Raw genomic sequence first — 21,466 nt, forward strand, 5'->3', positions numbered from 1 at the left:
TTTTAATAGCAGCCCAAAGATTTTTATGCTAACAAAGCTCTATCAAATATTCCACGCATTACAATAAAAATATTTTTTCATCTCTTCGACCTAATAACAATAATAATAATAATAATAATAATAATAATAATAATGTTCGTTTGCCTTCATGAATACCTAAAATCCGGGAAAAGTGTCAGAAAAGTCCTAATCCTTTTGCATCGATGTCAATTTAGTCCTAAACCTTTTGTTTTTGTGCCAATTCGGTCTTTCCGGCTAATTTCGGTCGGAATTTACTGACGTGGACGTCGGCCGGCCTATGTGGCACCGTCGGCAATGGCGTGGATAACTTTTAATAATATTTTAATATTTTTCGAATTTTTTATTATTATTATTATTTTCCTTTCTTCTTCCTCCAGCCGGAGGCTAGGGGGCCTCTGGCGAGCCCCATTGGTCACTGGCAAGGCTCGCCCTTGCCAGCGGCTGGGAGAAGATGAGCCTCTCCAATGGTTGGGCAAGGCACGACCTCGCCGGATCTGAGTGATGGATGGTTGGGCAAGCTTTCTCTCTCTCTCTCTCTCTCTCTCTCTCTCTCTCTCTCTCTCTCTCTCTCTCTCTCTCTCTATCTTTGCTGTGAGTGATGGATGGTTGGGGCGGGAATATATGGGAGCGAGGAGTGAGAATGTTGGGGCTAGAAAGTATTATTTGTCTGGGTAATCATAAAAACTAATCTTAATCTTAAACGTTTTTGTCACTATTTAACGGCCTATTTTGAGCCAAGAAAATAAACAAAGAGTAATTAGAAATTATTATGAGGTCCACTCCTTCAAAAATTCGTGACTCACAGTATGTTGTTATTTTAACAATAATCCAAAGACTGTTATGCTAGCAAAACTCCATCAAATATTCCCACACATTAGAAAAAATATTATTTTTATTCCCTCAATCTAATAATAATAATAATGTTCGTTTGGCTTTATGAATACCTAAAATCCACGTCACAACCCACCCCTCTCTTGCTCTCTTCCTCCTTTCCTTCCTCTCTCCTCACATGCGGCGGCACGACAATGAACGAAGGCCACCACTAGAGAGCATCAAGCCACCACTCGAGCATCGTAAGAGGCTAGCCTCGAGCTTACGAGGGCCACAACCTGCCGCGGGACTTTGCAGGAGGCTCGCAAGATCTGTAGCAAAGCTCGATCATGACCGTTAGTTTAGTCGACGCCGTTTTGACATTGATCCTCAAGCTCGACCTCAGATATGGGGTCGGCAACGGCCTCCAAAGCCCCTCTCAGTGGCGAAAGGGAGATGTTTTGTGGTGGATGTATCGGACCGAGCAAGCCTCTCGAATGAGGGAGAGAGTGTGGGTAAGAATAGTTTGGGAAATAGAATGGTAATTTGGAAAAATTATGTGTTCATGAAAGGTATAACTTGAAATCCATTGTAAAAATGAGGATGATGACTATAGATTTCAAAATGCCAGAAGGATATCTAATGTGAGAAATAATGTTAAAGGTGATTTACATAATTTTCGCTTTACATTTTTTTTTTGTTTTGTTTCCGTCGACAATCTTTTCACCAGAATTTGAATTCTTCTCAATAGCCACCCAATTTTTGCATTCCTCCCATTTTCCTTTCTTTGCCAAACATAGCCTTAGAGAATAGTCCAATATCGTTTTTCGTTTTTTTTCTCACCATGAAATAGGTTTTCCCATTAATTATTCAAGCATAATACTCCTCTCATCCGTGTATCAAGTGATAGACGGAACTCGAATTCATGCTCTTAAAGAGGATATCATAAGAATAGGTAAGTGTACCGATTTGAACCTAAATTTCAAGCAAAATAAAAAATAAAAAAACGAAAATGCGCGCTATTAAGCAACACGATGATTGTTATTAATATTTTGTTGGGAGAAATATTCCTCCACTTTATGTTATAAACGTTTTAATTAAATATATTAATGATTATATGTCATTTGATATATCAATTTAACGATATATTAACATATTAATCATATCGAAAAAAGCAATTTTAAGCCAAATTTTGAATTTCTGCACTTTTTATTGTGCTTATACATATAATCGAAGATTAACCTGAAGCAAATCAAGCCGTGTTTGTTTGGAGGACTTTTAATTAAATAATTTTAGTTGGAATTCATTGCATTGACATGGGGAATGGTCATTTCCTTTCTAGGGACATTAGATTTCCATTTCATTTTCGAACCAACTAAATTATAATTGAGGTTATTTCAAACCATCACATCTTTCTTATAACAAGACGTACTTCCATTTAAAAAAATCGAAAGGAGTTTAAATATTAATATTTTTGTGTAAGATTTTGAGCATATTGCGTAAACAACCTCACGAATCTACTTTTTATATTTAAGGAGAAATAGAAAATACGCCATAAATACCAAGAAAATTATACTCCAGCAATCTCCAACACTCTTAATTTGAGGATTATAACTAGGACTTTTAAATACAGTACGTTGCTAGTGTAAACTTTTCGTTACCACCCAAGTGGACACATGTTTTGATCTCAAGTCTGCCTGTGCAAAGAAAAATTTATGCGACGGTGTTTTAGATAAATTCTTATAACTACCCACTCTCTACGGCCAATAGTTTTACGTATCTACTATTATTTCTCTGAATTTGAAAGTAATTAAAAACAGAAATGTCAATGGTCAAACCAGAAGCCTACAGATATTATCAAGTGTTTGTAAAATATAATTTCCATCTCCGATAGCCTTTAAAGTGGGAATATTTCGAATTTTGATATTAATTTCTTTGATGTTTGTGCTACTGCTTTCTCGTAGTAAAACAATGGATTTTTCCTTTTGTCGCAAGAAAATTTCATTTGGTTTGTAAAGATCAAACGTTGAGGAAAATAGAAAGCTTCCAAACAAAGCAAATACCAAATAGCCACAAAACAAAAGAAAATAACGTGAGTACTGCCTGTAGTTATAAGTACGCTCTCTTCCCAAAAGACCAGATCTATCATAGCACTCAAAAAAAAAAAAAAACAATCGGCGGCTGATCACCGGCATCATCAGTGATGGGTGCACGCTGAGATCTTCTCCTCCAGAAACTACGGCTTTCAATGCGCGCCTAGGTTCAATACCCTCAACACCATCGCCATACGGAGACAACAATAACAACAACAATAACTTGTTGAATCACCATAGATCGAACGGCTCTAAGGAATTTACAAGTTTAAATTTAAATCGGGAGAGAAAACTTCTAGATTTAGATCAAACCTAAATTAGGAAAGGATAGCCTTCGCCGAATTTCGAAGAAGTCATAGAACTACCGCCCAAGCATCTTGCTGGCTGGACTGATGACGACTTTCAAACAAAGTTTTTAACTGCAAAATATTTGAAAGTTTAGGGGGGGAGGGGGGATTGAACTACCCACTTTCTTAAAAACGTTTCTTGCATATTTACAACTTTTAAGGTACATTATGAATAATTCTGACGATGTCATTGTTGGAATAATGGTTAGGGAACTTATTTTTGCACATTCATCTAATAAATGAATTGCTCACATTGCAACAAACTCTTGTAAGGTCTCATAAATGAACATAAACCTCATGTGATTATAAGTTGATTCGCGACATCCGCTTCGCCCAAAAAAAAGTTATTGTATGTTGATTTAATTCGTCTCGAAATTGGATTATGCAAGCGACGAGGATCCTATATAGTTACGTTTTCATGTTTTTTAAGATTCGGTTTCGTGATAAGATTTCTATCCCAACATGAAAGACCCAATTTCAGGAATGAATCAAACCGATTTTTAGCTCTACATCTAAATTCAATAAGAAATTAAATTACAATGTTCATGCCTCTTTTGACTGCTTGAACAAATGGGGAAAATTGTTCAAAAAGTCCTAAATCTGTTGCACTTTTGCCAATTCAGTCCTAAATCTTTCAATTTTGGCAATTGAGTCATAAACTTTTTCATATTTTGCCAATTAAATCCATCCGGCCAAATAGCGAAATCAAAATGTTTTTTTGGACAATTTTCCTTGGTATGTCATTTTAGCATGTTGGACAGCCTGTTTGTCTTCCCTCTTCCTCATGATGTTGTTTGTGTTGGGTTTGATTGATACTCTGCATCAACAGAAAGGCACGGGATCCCACTCCTCGGTGAGCGGGCGGGGGGTTGTCCCGGCAGGAATCGTAGTGGGCAGCGCTCCGCAACACTAGAGTGCTTTTATAGTTTGAACCCATAAATAGCTACTGAGTAAATATAATCTCTTTCTCTTGTAACTAAAGGTACGTTTGTTTTGGTAAAATTGTTTTCTGGGAAAGTGTTTTCCGAACTTTCATCCGTTTGGTTGTCCGAAAACGATTTGGTCAACCGAAAATACTTTCCGATCAAGGAAACCATTCATGTATAAATTTAGGAAAGTGAATTCTCTAGTTTAAGAAGGTGAAAACACTTTCTGAAATTGATTATCTAAAATTTGTTAACATTTTATTTTTCTTTTCTTTCTTTTATTTTATTTTATTTTTTATTTTTCCTTCTTCCTCCCTCCGCCAGTTACCAGCCTTGGTGGCGGCCGACGACCGGCCACAAGCACGGGCCGACGACGGCTAGCCTCAGGCGAGGCCGAGCTTGCCAAATCTCGACGAGCTAGAGTCTCGCCAGCCTCAGTGCAACAAGCTTGAGTCTCACCGGGATCTGGCGAGCTCGAGCTCACCGGTGTCGCGCGAGGCCCGACCTCGCCTGGACCTCGCTGCCTCGACTTCGCCCGGCAAGCTCGAGGCTAAGCAGATCTAGGCAAGCTAGGGCTTAGCCAAGGCCAGTGAGCTCGTGGCTTGCCAAATCCAGGTGAGCCACGAGCTCGCCAAATCTAGGCCAACTCGGGCTCGGTTGAGGCCAGCGGGCTCGCGACTCGCCTGGGGCTGTCGCTAGTTGGTCACGGCGGAGGAAGGTGGAGAAAGAAAAGGAAAGAAAAGAAAAAAGAAAAGGAAAGAGAAGAAAAAAGAAAAAGAAAAGAAAAAAAGGAAACAAATAATTAAAAATTCGAATTTTTTAAAAAGAAATTAAAATTAATTAAAAATTCGATTTTTAAAAATATTTAAAAATATTTAAAAATTCGATTTTTTTTTCGGCGGAAATAAACTCATGAGATTGAAATCATTTTCCAATGAAATCCAAACATCAGAAACCGATTTCTATTATGTATCACTAAATAAAGGAAAACTAACCGTATTTCTGGAAAATGATTTTCTAGAAAATATTTTCCTTTATCATTAAGTTTTCCACGAAACAAACGCACCCTAAGAATTGGAAGAGATGTGCTAATTATATTGTAATCATCTGCTAGATGTGACACTAGTTTAAGTGTGAACCAAAATAAAATCACCTTCGCCCGGAGAGCTCACCAAGAGAGAGTCTAAAGCCCGAGCCCATCAACATATCCAGTTGGACCAATCCTAACTCAAAAGCTTAAACAAATGCGTTATGAGCCAATTTGGATATATCAACTACTCTACATCACACCAATTCTCCGATGTTGGACTTTTCTAACAAATTATACCGAAAATAGTTGCACTAAATCCTCTTTACCTTGGAGCTCCGGAAACCCTTCTTTGTGGGTATTTCATTTTGAGAGATTTATGATAAGAATACTATTTTGGTTGGAGAATCTAACTAACATCATAATTTAGCGAGAAAAGCCAAATCCTAAACATTAATGTGAGCTTCTCAAGCTGGAGCTTTTGTGGGCCAACAAAGAAACATTGCTAAGAGCTTTGGCTATACACATTGGGAATCTCCATCATGCTACTCTTTGGTCTTTTACTTCGATAACAAAGTTCAAGATGCGGTATTTTTTTACGACTTGATCTTATCAAGTTCGAGTTCATGTTCACGGTGTTTAGCTCTCAGATTATTGTCAACCCAGTTGATGCGATCGACAAAATAACTTTTATTCAGAGTTCGTTTGCAGACAAAAAAACCTATTAGGAAGAACGCCATATTAGAGTTAGAACTTGAGCACGCAAATATCTCTACAGGGCCATCGAAAGGGCAACTTGGATACACATCCCACGTACCAATGTACAGGAAAACAAAACGGGAAAGTAGTCTATTATATCATCCAAAGTGATGACCTATACTTTATATCGACTAGAATATGCGTACTTGAGATCTGCAAACATGTTTTAAAGACAACAATAGACATCACAAGCCTAGCCACAGTAAATAAGAGTACGTCGAGTGCCGAGGTACCGAGTACCGCTATGGCCAAAACCGTATATCAACCACGTGTGTGATGACGTGAGATACCTGAGGGTTATATAACCCGATTCCATTTTTGGGTTCAAATACAGAGTTTTGTTTTACTCTTATTAAGCCTATCCATCGCACGTGGATTTCCCCTTCCCCTCATAAGAAAAATGAAAAACAGTAACAGCACCCATATGAAGCTCCAAAATCCAAGTATAGATCAACGAATTAACACAATTTAGATATGATTTCACTCTCAATAGAAAAACTCATTTCACTATATCTGTTCAACATCAACTCTTTTATCACACAGGTACATGTAACTATAACAGATCAGATTGTACAAACATTGAATAGCATAAAGCCAAAAACATCAGCCAACCATATACCACCACACAATAAACAGAATCGAATTCACAAAAGAATGGAAAAAATGACAAACGTGAGCACACGCAAACCATCTCGAGAACCTATAGAAGAATGTGTACGCACGGATTACAGTTGATGAGCTCCCCTGTTTAAAGCTCTCTCCAACCTTGTCTCAAAAGGGGTGGAGTGCCAATTCACTTTCTTATCCTGCAACATCAACGAAAGAAAAAACAACAGAAATTAGTTTCCTTCCCACTTTGACCTTATGAAACCACTTGCACATCTGTGATGACCCAATACCTCTCCGTATTTGCTGGTGGTGTTTGGTATTCCTTTGAAGGAAGCCGTTGAGCAAGAATTGCCGACCGAATCCGACTGGCTCCAGTATGTTCCGACTATCCCAATTATGGGCATCTCGTCGGGACTTCTGCTCGGTGACTTCCTTGGTGAAGACTTGGCTGAAAACTGTCTGAGTTCTTCAACAGTCAATGCACCCAAAATTGGTCTATCTTCTTGGCTCCTCGGTGAGCTCATAAATCCTTTTACCACTCTGGTCTCGACTTGGACAGAGTCCAAAGTCATTGCGCTCTTCTTTTCAATCGGTGTAGTTACTGAGGAAGGCAACCAGTTTGAAAGGCTAGCATCCACAGCTACTTCTTGGGTAGATTTCTTTGTCTCAATCGGTTTTGCCTTGAAACTGAATGATACTTCCTTCGAAGCTGGTGCAGTGTCGAATGACATCCTAGCTTCTTGGTCAAAGCTCAAATTCTCCTTTTGGTGCTTCGGCAGTGGCGTCCCTTTCGCTTTCACGGCCTTCCATTGAGTTAGATTTTCGACAGGATTCAACACTGAATGGATGTACACACTCCTATCTCGAGCATTCACATTCAACTTAGTAGGGTTCATCTCCGCTACAGGAGATTCGCGGCGCATGTGTTCAGGATTGCAAACCTCACTAGGAGTTGGGCGAACTGCCCTCGTTTCTTCGATCTCATCATCGCCCTCATATATCTCACTGGAGTCCTGACCTTCATCCTCATCGCCGTCGTGGTCGTCATCATAATCATCATCAGTAAGATTACTCACATTGCAATCCAAGTCCCCATCTTCATCGTCGCTGTCTCTACAGTTCTGGTACCTGTGGTTTGGAGGGTAAGACCTGATGCTGGACGCAACCGAGCTATCCTCAGAAGCACACTGAGCTTGACTTAACTTTTCATAATTATCATCCGATTCGACCATATCTCGACTCTCCCGTAAAGTTTCTTCTCCAGCATCAGCATCATCATCATCAGGAGGCGACGAAACATGCTCATAGGTTTTAACATTCGAATCAAATGTTACTTTCTTCCGGGTACTGCAGCTCAATGTCTCTTCAGGCTTATCACTAGACCAAATAAAACACAACTCATCTCACTACCCAGAATTACCCATACACAATTGATTCAGGTAAAAGATATGCATAAAGATCGAAGAACGTGTCTGAATTATGACAAACAAGGGAAAAGAAGTAATCACTCACAGCACATCAGTAACCGAAGCAACTGGTTTCGCCGGGATTTCTTGCCCGGACGAGACGGGAAACTGAACCGGCCGGCTACCCGAATTCCGCTGCAGACAATTAACCAGAAAGATCCAGTGAGAATCAAAGAATTCCGGCAGTGACAACTCCCGATCACCCGTTCTTCCCTCATTAATGCCAAGTGAAGGGGGAAAACCAGTTCAAAGATCCAGAAAACCAAAGAGGAAAAAAAGAAACAAAAGCAAGCGAAAGGCCAGCGATGAACAAGATAGACGGACGGAACCGCAGCTCGACGGAGCAAAGGCTTTTCACCTGGTCGCGAGGCTGGACTTTCCCCCGCTGCTTCCGCCGCCGCCTCCCGTCTTTCGACGAGCCGAAGCACGCGAGGAAGCAACCCATCGCCGGACACCTCTCCCTCCCCCTCCCTCTCTCTCTCTCTCAAAAGGGCTTCAAGTCCTCCGGCGAAGGAGAAGGCGGCGACGAGACTCCTGATCAAGCAGCAGCAGCAGCAGCATCCATGGCTTCCTCGCAAAAGCAACGATCGGATCGATCGGATCGATCAGACAGCGGAAGAGCCCGGAGCGATCTTGGAACTCTTTCGGGGGAGAGGGATTTCTAGGGTTTTGCATTCATCCATTACTCTAATAATCTCGAAATCTCCCTCCTTCGTCGGCTGCTATTCGTTGCGAAAAAGGCAAGTGACCGTTAGGGGAGCACTTGCGGCATGACGCGCAATTGAATATAAAAAAAGAAAAAAAACCAAGTGAATAAATAAATAAATAAATAATCTCCGTTTATATATTCGGGGGGGCCTACGGGACCCGATTCGGACCGTTGAACCGGGTCCCACCCGATTGGCCACAAGATAGCTGTCTCTGCTGCAAAAGCTAAGTATTTGGTCATCTTTCCTTTGCTGTTGTTACAGATACGGGTTACTCCCACAGCGCGGCGGCCGGTGCGTTGTCCGGTGGCCCCGTCGGGTAAATGAATCGAGGAGTGCTTGGCTGTTCTGTGATCGTCGGGTCCCCGTCGGGTAAATGAATCGAGGAGTGCTCGGCTGTTCTGTGATCGTCAGGTCGGTGTGACATGCCCGTGCGAATGTGGCCTGGTTTCGCGATTCGAGTTCACACATGCTTTGGAATGGTACAGAGAGACTAATGACCCTGTCACACGCATGCAGATTGACAAGCTCGGACTTTCTGGGCCGTCCATGTTCGGTACCGTTTAAAATGAACACCTGAGTGACGAAAGGAGCTTCTGCATGTTTTGAGCCGATCGGTGCCGGGTGCGTCGGATATCGATTCTATGTCAGAATGACTGACACTAATAGTTGCATTCAATCAGCACATAGACGGCAAGCAACCAAAGTAAAAGAAAAATTAATAATTATCGACAGAAATCAATGGATACATCCGCGGGAACCCCCGAAGAACCGGTGTCTATATTCAGATAAGTTGTGTACATGTAAAACAGCCAATAGTTAGTTCCTCAAATCGACAATTAGCACTTAGAACTGTCGGAAAATTGAGCATACAGGAATGCATACAGTATGTCCTTTGAAGTCGAAAGCCAAGGGCCTCTCAAGCAGTAGTACCCTCAAAGTAGCTGACAATTTCACAAGATAAACAGGTACAATGCTCATCTCTACAATGACAAACATAGGCTGGAAGAAAATTTTGTGCACACATCTTTTGATCCGTGGCGTCGTTTCCGGCTGCTGCAATTTGTTCACTTATGATAGCAAAACTAAATGCCAACAAGGAGCAGTAGCCATACCTTGCTTGAACAGGTCCGACTGGGAAAGCAGACAAGAGTATATAATTCTAGGTCAGTAAGCATATGAAATGAAAAGACCTTTAGAGTGACATTGTTGAATCAGGAGGAAGTCTAGAGTCAGTAAAGTATCGGTAAATGAAGACGACAAAGAGCATAACGTGGATCGTGAATAGAATCAGTAAATCATCACCGCATTTTTCCCACTTTCCGGATGTACAACTACTAATAGACTTTACCAAGGGCATTTATTGTGGCTCAAAGAGCTGGACAGTGCACAATACTTATCAGAGGCATCTTCAGTTTACGGTTCCTTTTACTTTCAGAAAGTTCAAAACGTCAAAGAGCCACTGCATCGAAGGCATGCACAAGTTCACGATCTTTTAGCTATTGGAGAACTATCAGACGCCATTTTCCTTTTGACCTTCCATCAGAAAATAGACTGAAGTACCAGCTACATATGTCCGCCCTCCTACCTATACGCAAGAATTGAGACAGAACTTTTTCCACAGGCATTTAAAATGTAAAGGTGGCTAAATCATTATGGAATCCTGTCGTCATATAATTCCTGCCCCCAAATCGGATTTCAGATTCAGAAAACCAACTCCATATGGATCTCTTTCTTCAACATATACATATTCAAGTTATACATACACACACAGATTGCAAATTTTTCTAAAGAGTATAATTTGAAGCTTAAAATCAACCGATAAAGAAAAGTTTCCAGCTCCCAACCATCAGGGACCTATATAGAGACAATAAAAATTTTGCTGACAGGACTACCAGAGATCAGACAACATACACATAACTTTAAAACTGGTCTTTTTTAAAGGTAGCTGCATGTATATCTGTTTTAAGGCTAGTTGAGTTTGATGTCCAGGAAGGATGACATCAGCTATATGGTGGTGCTTGTCATTGTTGTCAGGCAGACCAGCGAGAAACTGTTGTTACTGAATTTTTCCTAGGTGACCAAAATGACATGAATATAACTAGCAAAGGAAGACCAGAAATTGGTCCTGACGTATCCGCATTTTCTACACAATGTGCTCTAATGCACAAGATTCATCAAGCTTTTGAATAAGCTAATGATAGGACCAGAATGATTTACCTCAGAAGAGTTAAGGAGGAGAAGACCTCCGGCTTTTCCTGCAGATAACCACCTGAATTTAACATTATATCAGACAAACTACTCATCATCCTCGTCATCATAGTCAGACTCTGATTCACCATCACTCCTAGATTTCATAAACCTATTCATATCGAATGATGGCAATGCATCCATTTCTTCCAGATCAATACTGTCATAATCCATCCTTTCCTTGAACTTCTCATCAGAACAGTTGAGCAGCCAGGCAAGAGAACATTTTAAACCCTTCTTAGCAATCCTTCTGTACCGTGGTTTTATAGTGGATTCGAGACCATAAGTGAAAAATGATGGGAAAGCGACCAAGTCCTCCAAAGGTTGTCCCATTTCTTTACTAAAGTAATCGAAACTGAACTTCATTATATCTATATTCAAGGCTAGCAGCTGAGGACACCCAACAACCATATCCTTAACTTGTTGCAACGAAAATCCGCAATCCTTGAGAAAGTCCACATGCTTCACCACAGCAGTATTACTGAGGCTGACGACCTGTGGCATCCTCTCGACAACTCTGCCGAACTCTTCATCACTCAACTCGGTAATTGAACCAAGCAAAGACCGCTGATTCAGAAGCTTAGGCTTCAAATCAATCCCTATAATCGCAGGATACTGCACAACAACCGAGGGAACCAATGTCCTCCTGACATGAAATTCTAACAGCGACTCCACATTGGGAATTACCGTGTCCTCTAATCCGAACCCAAGTATGTGAGGACTCTTCTCTACCAAGCTAGCCACAGCTAATCTCGGAATGCCCAAGTATTCAAGATACTCCACAAAGGGCTTAATCACGCGGCCCACTCGCATCCCTAAAATCTCTGGATATCTAGTCAGAACACCCCCAATCTCTCTTCTACCGACACCAATCCCGACCAAGTAAGCAACCGAAGTACTCATAGTCCCCTCAAGCTTAAACCCCAGAACTTCCGGATACTTTTCGAGAACGCGAGGAACGTCGTTCAGCTTAATGTCCATACCTTGGAGGTAGTTAACCACCGGAGCCAGGTCGACCACGACACTCGCGTGGAGAACCTGGGGATACCTCCTCAGAAACTCAACCAGCGTCGACTTCCGGACGCCTAACTTGCCGAGGTAATCGAGCACCGGAATCATGTTCTTCTTCACGCTGCAACCCAGGACGAGAGGATAGTTATTGATGTCCTCGATCGTGAGCCCCAAATTGTGAAGAAAATCGATTCGCTCCCTCATGACCTCGACGGTGACGGGAAGGTCCAGCCCGTCGAGCTCGTCGGGGACGATCCCGATCCCGCGGAGGAACTCGTAAACCCTGGCGCGGTTCCCCATCCTCTCGCTCTTCATCTCCGCCAAGCTGGGGCGGCTGTACAGGGACGACGAGGAGGACGAGGAGCCCCTATCCCTCCGGCCCAGCCGGACCCTGTTCGGCCCCGCCGCGGCCGGGCCGCCGTCCGACCCGGAGGGCGGATTCCGCTCCGAGACGGAGGTCTGGGACCGCGAGACCTGCCAGATTCGGCGGTCGCGGCGACTCGGCAGGGGGAGGTTGGGTCGCCATGGGAGCCGGACGGGGAGGTCCTGGTGGGCGGCGAGCAAGAAGGCGGGTTTCGCGACGCCGGAGCAGCTCCGGGAGAGCATGTCTGGAGGACACTTCCCAAGAGGGGTGCAAGAATCAGCAGAGAGCCATGGAAATGGGTTCTTGAAATCCTCCGATCCGAGGTCGAGGAGAGGGAGGGAGAGACAGAGACAGAGAGACGAGGATGATTCGAGGACTCCGAGGAAGTGATAAGGGCATGTCGGGGAAGTGAAACAGTGAGGATTCTAGTTAAGATGTTCACACAGTAGGGTTAATTAAAAAAAAAAGCATTAATTTTAGGTCGAGGAACAATTTTAGCTCAAATTTTTTTTTGTTTCATAAAAAAGCATCAACTTTAGGTCGATGGACAATTATGGCCCGAACTTTTTTTGTCCCGTGAAAAAGCACCAATTTTAGGTCGATGGACAATTCTGGCCCGAATTTTTTTTTGTCCCGTAAAAAAGCACCAACTTTCACTTAAATCTCAAATCTTGCCCTTATTGACTTAAAACCATTGATTTTCCAACTTGACTATTCCACCTTAGCAATAAATCCACGTGACTTGCTGACCGGATTTAAAGTATTATTCATTGTCTTATTCTCTGAACCACAGCTTGAAGAATAACGGTGAAACTGTTCGTCTCCTTCACTTCACTGGCAAGTCAAAAATATCTCCAGATTGAATCTTTCTGGCCAAACTTCATCGTTTTGTCGTAATTTGAAGCTGTAGACCACCGCCCGTCGACAGACGCCATGGAAGAGATTCGCCAGGCTCACCACCATAACTTTTTTTCTCAAACAAGGGTAACTTCAGACAGAAAGTCAATGGGAGGTCAAATTTGGGATTTAAATGAAAATTTGTGCTTTTTTACGAGACAAAAAAAAGTTCGGGCCAGAATTGTCCCTCGACCTAAAGTTGGTGTTTTTTTATGGGACAAAAAAAAGTTCGGGCCAGAATTGTCCATCGACCTAAAGTTGGTGCTTTTTTATGGAACAAAAAAAAGTTCGGGCCAGAATTGTCCATCGACCTAAAGTTGGTGCCTTTTTTTTGGAATTAACCCCAACATAATAGTATGATTAGTTTGGTAAACTCGTAGCGGGCTTATTGAGAATGGCCCCGACCTAGTTCCCGACCTTTGTAGTGGGCTTGGTGTCGGCCCGTGTTCTCCCGACACGCGATAACTCGTGATTGCTCCGCATTCCCGGGCACGTGATGGCACGTCCACCGTCAATTCCTTAAGCTAGAATTGCCACGTAGACAGTAATCTCATAAACTTGATTCTTATCTCTTTGATCCTCTCATTATGAATACCGAACCACTTTATGTTTTTTTTAAGGGGACTCATTTGGACTTCAGTCGCAAGACACTAAAATATTCGCCACAACAAGTAGCTTGCTTGATATTCCTCGTCTGCTGCCCGACACCCAAGTCCCACTAGGATCGTGAACTCCTCCTCTCACGCCCTCTCGACTTCGTCTCACTGTTGTGTGATGCCGACTCTTCCGCAAGGTTAATGAATCTGGGGAACAAACCTTCTCAACACAATATCTTGTGCAAGCTTGTTTGGAATGCTCTCATTTTTCGGTGGCACGATAGAAATAGGGATATATGCACTAGAAAATGTGAAATCTGTCACGAAAGTACATTTGAGCCATAAAACTTGTAAAAAGTGCAATCAAGTTTTAAAATTTATCAAATCAGTTCAATTAAGTCTTTCCGTTAATTCTGTCCAACTTGACTAACGGAAAATGCCGACGTGTCATTTTTTGAATATTTTCTCTCTCCTACGTGGCGATAATGTAACTAAATCATGAAACATAAGGCTAAATGATGTCGTTTTGGTCTAAATATCATTTTTAATACAAATTTTATTTAAATTAAATTTTAAAAATAAGATAGATTTAAAAAAAATAAAATAAAAGGAAGAAACCGGAGTTAAGGGCTGCAGCCGCCGCTGCCGCTGCCGCCCCTCCCTCACTGGGAAGGGGATGGCCGGCAGGAGTCACTGGCCCCGGCCAGGGCCGACCTCACCAACCGCAATCGAGCCCTCAACCAAGTTTAGGCCCCTAGCCAGGGCCCGGCGACCCCCTCCGCCCATCCCCCACCCTCGCCGGTGCTTCCTAGCAATGGTGGGACGACGACGTCGAGGGCTTGCAGCCCTCACCGTTTGGTTTCTCTCTCTTTCCTTTGTTTTTATTTAGCTTATTTTTAAATTGATTTTAAATAAAATTTATATTGAAAATTAAATTTGGACCAAAACGACGTCGTTTTAGCCACGTCATTGCCACGTAGGATAAAGAAAACAATATAAAAAAAATGTCGGCAATTTTCGTTAGCCAAATTGGACAAAGTTAACGGAATAACTTGATTGAACCAATTTGACAAGTTTTAAAACTTGATTGCACTTTTTGCAAGTTTTCAGACTAAACTGCACTTGCATGACAAATTTTAGAACTTTCAATGTGCATATCCCAAAGAAATAAGTAAATTTTCAATGTTCTTTTTCGCTCAATAGATATGTGGTTTATTAACTTTCACCGTAAGCCTTAGTATCTTGGTCCTGATAACCCTTCTTATCAAATTAGTAACTTTTCAAATGGACCAAATAAAGCGAAAAGGAAAGTACAATTTGAATTGCGGACACGAGATTCTAGCAACCTCTCCGGTAAATGTAAAATGCAAGTATAGATGTACCTGATTTTCTATAGTAAAACTTCCGTTTCTCACATTTGCTGAACTTACGAATAAACGTTCCTTCTTTCAATATAAAGATGATTATGCAAGTATAAAAACATGTCATTTTATACTTGGGTTAAATATACTTGAATTTTTTAACTTATTTCATACCATTTTAGTGGTTAAATAATGATATAACATGTCCACTGTTATTTATATTCTAAGATTTTGGTTATAAAATATCATTTTCACAGTTAAATTCGATTTTCTTTTGATTTTTCCATAGAACACAACGCCAATTTTAACTTATATTATAAGAGTCCTGGATTTTTTTCACGTACATTTAAGAAAAACAATAGTATATATAACCGTTTCCCATGCGGTATAATTGTCTTCCTAACAGAAGTAACAAGTAATAATTGGGATACAACGCACGCAATCTCTTTATGAGACGCTTGGCAGCAATGGAAATTAAAATTACGGGCCTATTACGGGTTTTTTTTTTTTTTGGTCAAAAGCCTATTACGGGTTGACTACTATAATTTTTCTTTTTAGAGTAATACATATAACATGGCCCCCACAAGTAATAACTATTACAACATGGTTAATACCCCTTTCTCATTTCTCCCATTCAGCAGGTTCAGGATTGAATTGGCTGCTGTACAATAAGTTCAAAATTTTTTGGACAATTTTTCCGGGAAATGTTTCACTAATCCATGATTATGCTCTTAACAATGGTGTCCAGATTGATTGCATCGACGTATACCATGGTGAGATAACCATGGATGGTACAAAACAATTACATCCTCATCATTTTCAGGTTTCGTCATACCATCCACGGTCACATCTTAAAAAAATAGTGAAATCAACCGGACGGCTTGGAGATTACTGATAAGAAGGCGAAAAGGACATTGTGATCTAGAAACTGTTTCATCTTTTTTATAGGATTAAACCTGCTTTTCACATGATGTTTATGTGAATCCCATCTTGTGATTCGTTGATGAGATGTTGACTATCTCTATGGCATGAACCACCAAGAGTTAACCTAATCTGTGTTATCTTTCTTAAAATTAAGCAGGTTTTAAGACACTCTCTTTTCCATGTCTCAAGCAAATGTACTGAACATCCATTTCGTCATCTAGAAAGGACTCGTTCAAAGATAATGGAAACTGCGAAAGCTTGACTCAACTCCAAGACCAACAACATCCAATCTTTTTCATGGTGAAGCAATCTTAATGTGACATTTACCGCTACGCTGTCATTGATGCTTCCGGCAGAAACAACGATGGAGACAATGAGTCTCTTGATTAGAAGACAAAGAAGGCATAATCACCTCTTAATTAATGTATTATTCCCTAGAGACACGCAGAACTTCCATTGGTTTTTCTCCCCCTAATGGGTGGTTTTCACTAATTAAATCAAGGGTTAAAAACTTAAAAAATTTGCCTAGTGTTTGTTGCTCATTGCTATCTTCTTTCACGACGTCAATGTCATTGACAAACACTAAGAATTGGTAGATTATTTGTACCCAGATACGCCGGGGGAGATACACCTAAACGATTAGTACAACCAAAAAAACAGAGAGTATCTACTCACCTTTCGAGAAGAGCAATCTTTTTCTAATGATGCGACATAATATCATCGATTCAATCGAGACTCTCATCTTAAAAGATCGATTTAGTATCATTCGGTGTCACCTTATGCCGGAAATGGGTAAAAAGTAAAAACCAGTTAGTCGGCTTAGAGGAACCCTAGGAAACATAGTAAACATATATTCCCTTCTGTAAGAGTTAAGAGCTGGGATCTCTTAAAGATAATTATGAAAGTGAAAGAGTTATTAATTAATCGACCATGATTAGCCAACCTTATAAAGAACATAGCAAGTTGAATAAACACAATTTATAGAGGAAACTCTAATTGCTCTTCCTCTCTTTCCCTTCGAAACAAGATGACGGGACCGGTTGAAGAGAAAGGAAGTGCAGATAAAGATGATTACACACAAGATGGCACTGTGGACCTCAGAGGAAGACCCATCCTGAGATCCAAGACCGGCCGATGGAACGCTTGTTCCTTCATCGTAGGTAAGGGCAAAGCCGGTGGTGCAGGCGCAGCCATTCTATCTGGAATCGAGGCTAATTTAGCGGAACGTAGTCACGTTTCGAGTTCATAAGTTTCCACTTTGATACATAATAGCCAAAGCTGCTAGCTAAGTAGTTCATTCTAGAAAAGGGCCATTTCATTTAGTTACTAGATCATATTTTGGGCAGAAAAGAAACTTTCAGATATAACACGTTGTGTCATACCCAAATTTTGCTTCTGTGATTCATGTTTACGAGTCCTCAGACGTTGTAGTTTCGTAATTAGGAGGGGGAAAGACAAAGGAATCTATGATTTGATCAATGTTAATTCATTCTGGCGTTGTGTATGTAGGATATGAGGTATTTGAGAGAATGGCGTACTATGGGATTGCATCGAACCTAGTGGTGTACTTGACAAAGAAGCTCCACGAAGGCACTGTGACATCCTCCAACAACGTCACGAACTGGGCTGGGACGGTTTGGATGACGCCCATCCTCGGCGCATATATTGCCGATGCTTATCTCGGACGTTACTGGACTTTCATTTCCGCATCCGTCGTTTATCTCGTGGTATTGCGCATGCATTAGGATTCATTTATGTAGGTACACATACAAAGTCGGTCTTTAACACGCTTAACGAATGCGCAGGGCATGTCCCTCCTAACGCTGGCAGTGTCGCTGCCGTCGCTGAGGCCTCCATCGTGCGCCTCGGGGATCAAAGAAGAGGAATGCAACAATCATGCCTCCCCCCTCCATATAGGCATCTTCTACTTTGCCCTCTACATAATCGCGGTTGGGACGGGCGGGACCAAGCCCAACATCTCGACCATGGGCGCAGACCAGTTCGACGACTTCGAGCCCAAGGAGAGGGCCCAAAAGCTCTCATTCTTCAACTGGTGGATGTTCAGCATCTTCTTTGGGACACTATTCTCGAACACAGTCTTGATCTATGTACAAGACAAGGTGGGTTGGGGATTGGGGTATGGCCTTCCCACACTAGGGCTTGCAATATCAGTCCTAGTGTTCTTGGTGGGCACTCCATTTTATAGGCACAAAGTGCCCTCAGGAAGCCCTTTCACAAGGATTGCTCAAGTGATGGTAGCGTCGATCAGGAAGCGGAAGTTGCCTGTTCCGAGTGATCCGAAGGAGCTTTATGAATTGAGCCTCAAACAATACGCAGAGTTGAAGAAATTCCGGATCGATCACTCTACTTCTATGAGGTTCACACTTCCCTAATTCTGTGGATTGTAATCAGATTGTTTCCTTGAAATTAACCAAGACCGTTTCGCGTCGCAATTGTAGATATCTTGACAAAGCCGCAGTGAAGATTGATTCAAGCTCGCCATGGATGCTATGTCCTGTGACCCAAGTAGAGGAAACCAAGCGGATGGTCAAAATGCTGCCGATCCTAGCAGTGACGTTCATCCCAAGCACCATGTATGCGCAGGTGCACACACTCTTCATCAAGCAGGGCACGACCCTGGACCGAAGCATGGGCCCCCACTTCGACATCCCTCCCGCAAGCCTCACCGCGTTTGTCACGATCTTCATGCTCATAAGCCTCGTCATCTATGACCGGTTCTTCGTCCCTGCCATCAGGCGCTATACCAAGAACCCTAGAGGCATCACGTTGCTGCAGAGAATGGGGGTAGGCCTCGTCCTCCACATAATCATAATGGTCACCGCTAGTCTGGCTGAGAGGCGGAGGCTGAGTGTCGCCAGAGAGAACGGCATTTACGGTAAGCTCCAAACAGTCCCTCTCACCATCTTCATCCTCCTGCCGCAATTCGCCCTCATGGGAGTCGCCGACACTTTTGTCGAAGTGGCAAAGATCGAGTTCTTCTACGACCAAGCACCAGAAGGCATGAAAAGTCTAGGAACATCTTACTTCACTAGCAGTTTAGGTATCGGGAACTTCCTAAGTAGTTTTATTCTCAAGACAGTCTCGCGAATCACCAAGGAACATGGTCACAAAGGTTGGATCTTGGACAACCTTAACATCTCCCACCTCGACTACTATTACGCATTCTTGGCGGTCCTCACGTTTCTCAATTTTCTCGTGTTCCTTGTCGTGGCCAAGTGGTTCGTCTACAACGAGGAAGTAACCTTTGACAAAGAGATGGAAGCTTTGCCTGCTAATTCAGCTAATCACGAGGCCATGACTGTCGGATGAAGACACGATAAAACATCTTATACACATGTAATGATCCGGAAGATCGATACAGTGTAAGCTTTATTACATATAGTTGATAGACATCATCCTCTTTACTCCCCTATGATTATCAGTTCATCAAAGATCTAGTCGCGCTGTAAGAACTGAACTTCCTGGTCATTTTTCGCACATGATTGTGCACTTATCTCCTGTCAGTGGCAGTGTGAAACCTTGGACAAACAGCAAAAGTAATGGAATTCCGTAGAGACATTTGAAATCATGAAAATTGAGGTTCGTGGAGGATTAAAAGATGATTTAAGTCATCAAAATGTGTTGGAAAGTATTGTTGGTAATAAGGGTAGAAGTAATTCATGTTTTAGTAGGGTTAAGCATATATATTTGAAACCCTATTCTGATTGAATAATATAACACAATTATCTCTTCAACTTAGTATCAGAGCCAATAAAAAAAAACTTAGTCGGGAGGCCACTATTCCGGCGTCGCCCAGCCCTATTTCGACGTCGTCTAGCCCTATCGCCCTTATTCTGGCGTCGCCCAGATCTGTCACCCCTATTCCGGCGTCACCTAGCCCTGTCGCCTCTATTCCGAAGTCGCCCAGCCCCGCATCGCTGTAGGGCACCTCTAGTGCTAAAAATGCAGCGGAATTTGTAAACCGAAACCCTAGACAGGATCCATGCGTATATTGAAATCTAAACAGAATTTCAACACGTACCTTTTTGCATATCGAAGGTAAATTGACAATCGATTGTGTTTGGATTTAGCGCCCCAAGTGTTGCGCCTCTACCGGTATCCACACACACGAACGGAAGTCTCCAACGATCCAAGTGCTAGCTAAAGATCTTGGACTTCTTTTTCCTGATCGTCTTTGATCTTCGAGACTCTCTCAAAGATCTCTTAACAGAGAACGATTCTCTTCGTATTCTCTTGGAGGCGTTTTTCTCTTAGGGTTTTCATCACCCACACGCTATATATATATATAGCCTCATTATCTACGCGAATTAAAAGAAGTGGGGCTGGGCGATTTGGGCCCGCCAAACTGTCCACCTTCAATCGTACGTTTAATCGTTATCTCATAACGTGCACGACCGCGTAGATAAGTTGAATAGGAGAATAAATTAAAATCTACTTCTTATTTTAAGTAGATCCCGGCGCACAGAAAATATTAACTCAGTTCGTTATTGTGTGCAACCCTGTAGGTTCACTAAACATTAGCAGTATGCTCAAAACCCTTTTTGGCCCACAAGTCATAAGCGGTCTCTAGCAAGTCATTATGACTACCTAAGTATAGTGAATGTCGGTTTTCCGACACAACCTAATCCACAACTAATATTAAAGTATCAACCTTGATTGATTCCTAGGGCAGATCACTAACAATCGTCACACTACTCGCCATTGTAAGGACCAGCCATATTTTACTTCTCCGACAGTTCCAACGGCGTCTTGTGATGGTGATGGTTGTGTCATACCGACGATTCCACTTCCTTCACTTTCTCCAGCTACATCCACACGATTTCAGTTTGCTGACCGCATCTATCATCGACACAGTACAGCCCCTACTATAACAGTATTGTCTTTACTAACACTTGATTCATCTATTCCCCGTCAGTTACAATACCAGCCTCTAAACCTATTCTTGATCCGCCCATTACTTTTCGGAAAGGCACACACTCTTGTGTTAGGTTTTTACTGTTAAAGTTCATCCGGATGGCGCTTTTGACCGATTGAAGGTACAGTTGGTTGCGAAGGGGTGCACTCAAGCTTATGGTGTCGACTATGATGACGCTTTCTCTCCGATGGCCAAAGTTACATCTGTTCGTGTATTTATTTCATTAGCTATGCAATTTGGCTAGCTACTTCATCAGCTGAATGTGAAAAATGCCCTGTTAATACGACATCAAAGCTGATATATCTTTTTCCATTACAAGACCTGATATATCTTTTGCTGTTAGTGTAGTAAACCTTTATTTC

The 21,466-nt window shown here is 42.0% G+C and overlaps 3 protein-coding genes across 3 annotated transcripts; 1 reads left to right on the top strand and 2 right to left on the bottom strand.

Moving 5' to 3' along the window:
* Positions 1-6,441: 6,441 nt before the first annotated feature.
* LOC130135706 (serine/threonine-protein phosphatase 4 regulatory subunit 2-like) lies at positions 6,442-8,823 on the bottom strand. The gene is made up of 4 exons (XM_056305311.1): positions 8,417-8,823; positions 8,105-8,193; positions 6,883-7,969; positions 6,442-6,789 (listed from the first exon to the last, which is right to left on the bottom strand). The coding sequence occupies exons 1-4, from the start codon at positions 8,501-8,503 to the stop codon at positions 6,709-6,711; spliced, it is 1,344 nt and encodes a 447-aa protein (XP_056161286.1). The 5' UTR covers positions 8,504-8,823; the 3' UTR covers positions 6,442-6,708.
* Positions 8,824-9,472: 649 nt separating this feature from the next.
* LOC130135791 (transcription termination factor MTERF4, chloroplastic-like) lies at positions 9,473-12,778 on the bottom strand. The gene is made up of 2 exons (XM_056305553.1): positions 10,986-12,778; positions 9,473-9,899 (listed from the first exon to the last, which is right to left on the bottom strand). Exon 1 carries the CDS (start codon positions 12,630-12,632, stop codon positions 11,064-11,066), a length of 1,569 nt encoding a protein of 522 aa, XP_056161528.1. The 5' UTR covers positions 12,633-12,778; the 3' UTR covers positions 9,473-9,899; positions 10,986-11,063.
* Positions 12,779-17,682: 4,904 nt separating this feature from the next.
* LOC130135787 (protein NRT1/ PTR FAMILY 5.2-like) lies at positions 17,683-19,626 on the top strand. Its single transcript, XM_056305538.1, has 3 exons — positions 17,683-17,895; positions 17,974-18,545; positions 18,628-19,626. Exons 1-3 carry the CDS (start codon positions 17,698-17,700, stop codon positions 19,496-19,498), a joined length of 1,641 nt encoding a protein of 546 aa, XP_056161513.1. The 5' UTR covers positions 17,683-17,697; the 3' UTR covers positions 19,499-19,626.
* The last annotated feature ends 1,840 nt before the right edge of the window (positions 19,627-21,466 follow it).

Source organism: Syzygium oleosum, unplaced genomic scaffold, assembly GCF_021117445.2.
Source record: "Syzygium oleosum isolate NSW1041296 unplaced genomic scaffold, Sole_v2.1 Sole_v2.37, whole genome shotgun sequence".
In the NCBI taxonomy this organism is placed as follows: Eukaryota; Viridiplantae; Streptophyta; class Magnoliopsida; order Myrtales; family Myrtaceae; genus Syzygium; species Syzygium oleosum.

Coding starts and splice junctions, on each gene's coding strand:
- LOC130135706 (XM_056305311.1), bottom strand. CDS start 8,503: ATGGGTTGCTTCCTCGCGTGCTTCGGCTCGTCGAAAGACGGGAGGCGG. Junction 8,194..8,416: donor AAGTCCAGCCTCGCGACCAG/GTGAAAAGCCTT, acceptor AATTGTCTGCAG/CGGAATTCGGGTAGCCGGCC. Junction 6,790..6,882: donor CCACCAGCAAATACGGAGAG/GTATTGGGTCAT, acceptor TTGATGTTGCAG/GATAAGAAAGTGAATTGGCA.
- LOC130135791 (XM_056305553.1), bottom strand. CDS start 12,632: ATGCTCTCCCGGAGCTGCTCCGGCGTCGCGAAACCCGCCTTCTTGCTC.
- LOC130135787 (XM_056305538.1), top strand. CDS start 17,698: ATGGCGTACTATGGGATTGCATCGAACCTAGTGGTGTACTTGACAAAG. Junction 17,896..17,973: donor CATCCGTCGTTTATCTCGTG/GTATTGCGCATG, acceptor ACGAATGCGCAG/GGCATGTCCCTCCTAACGCT. Junction 18,546..18,627: donor GATCACTCTACTTCTATGAG/GTTCACACTTCC, acceptor TCGCAATTGTAG/ATATCTTGACAAAGCCGCAG.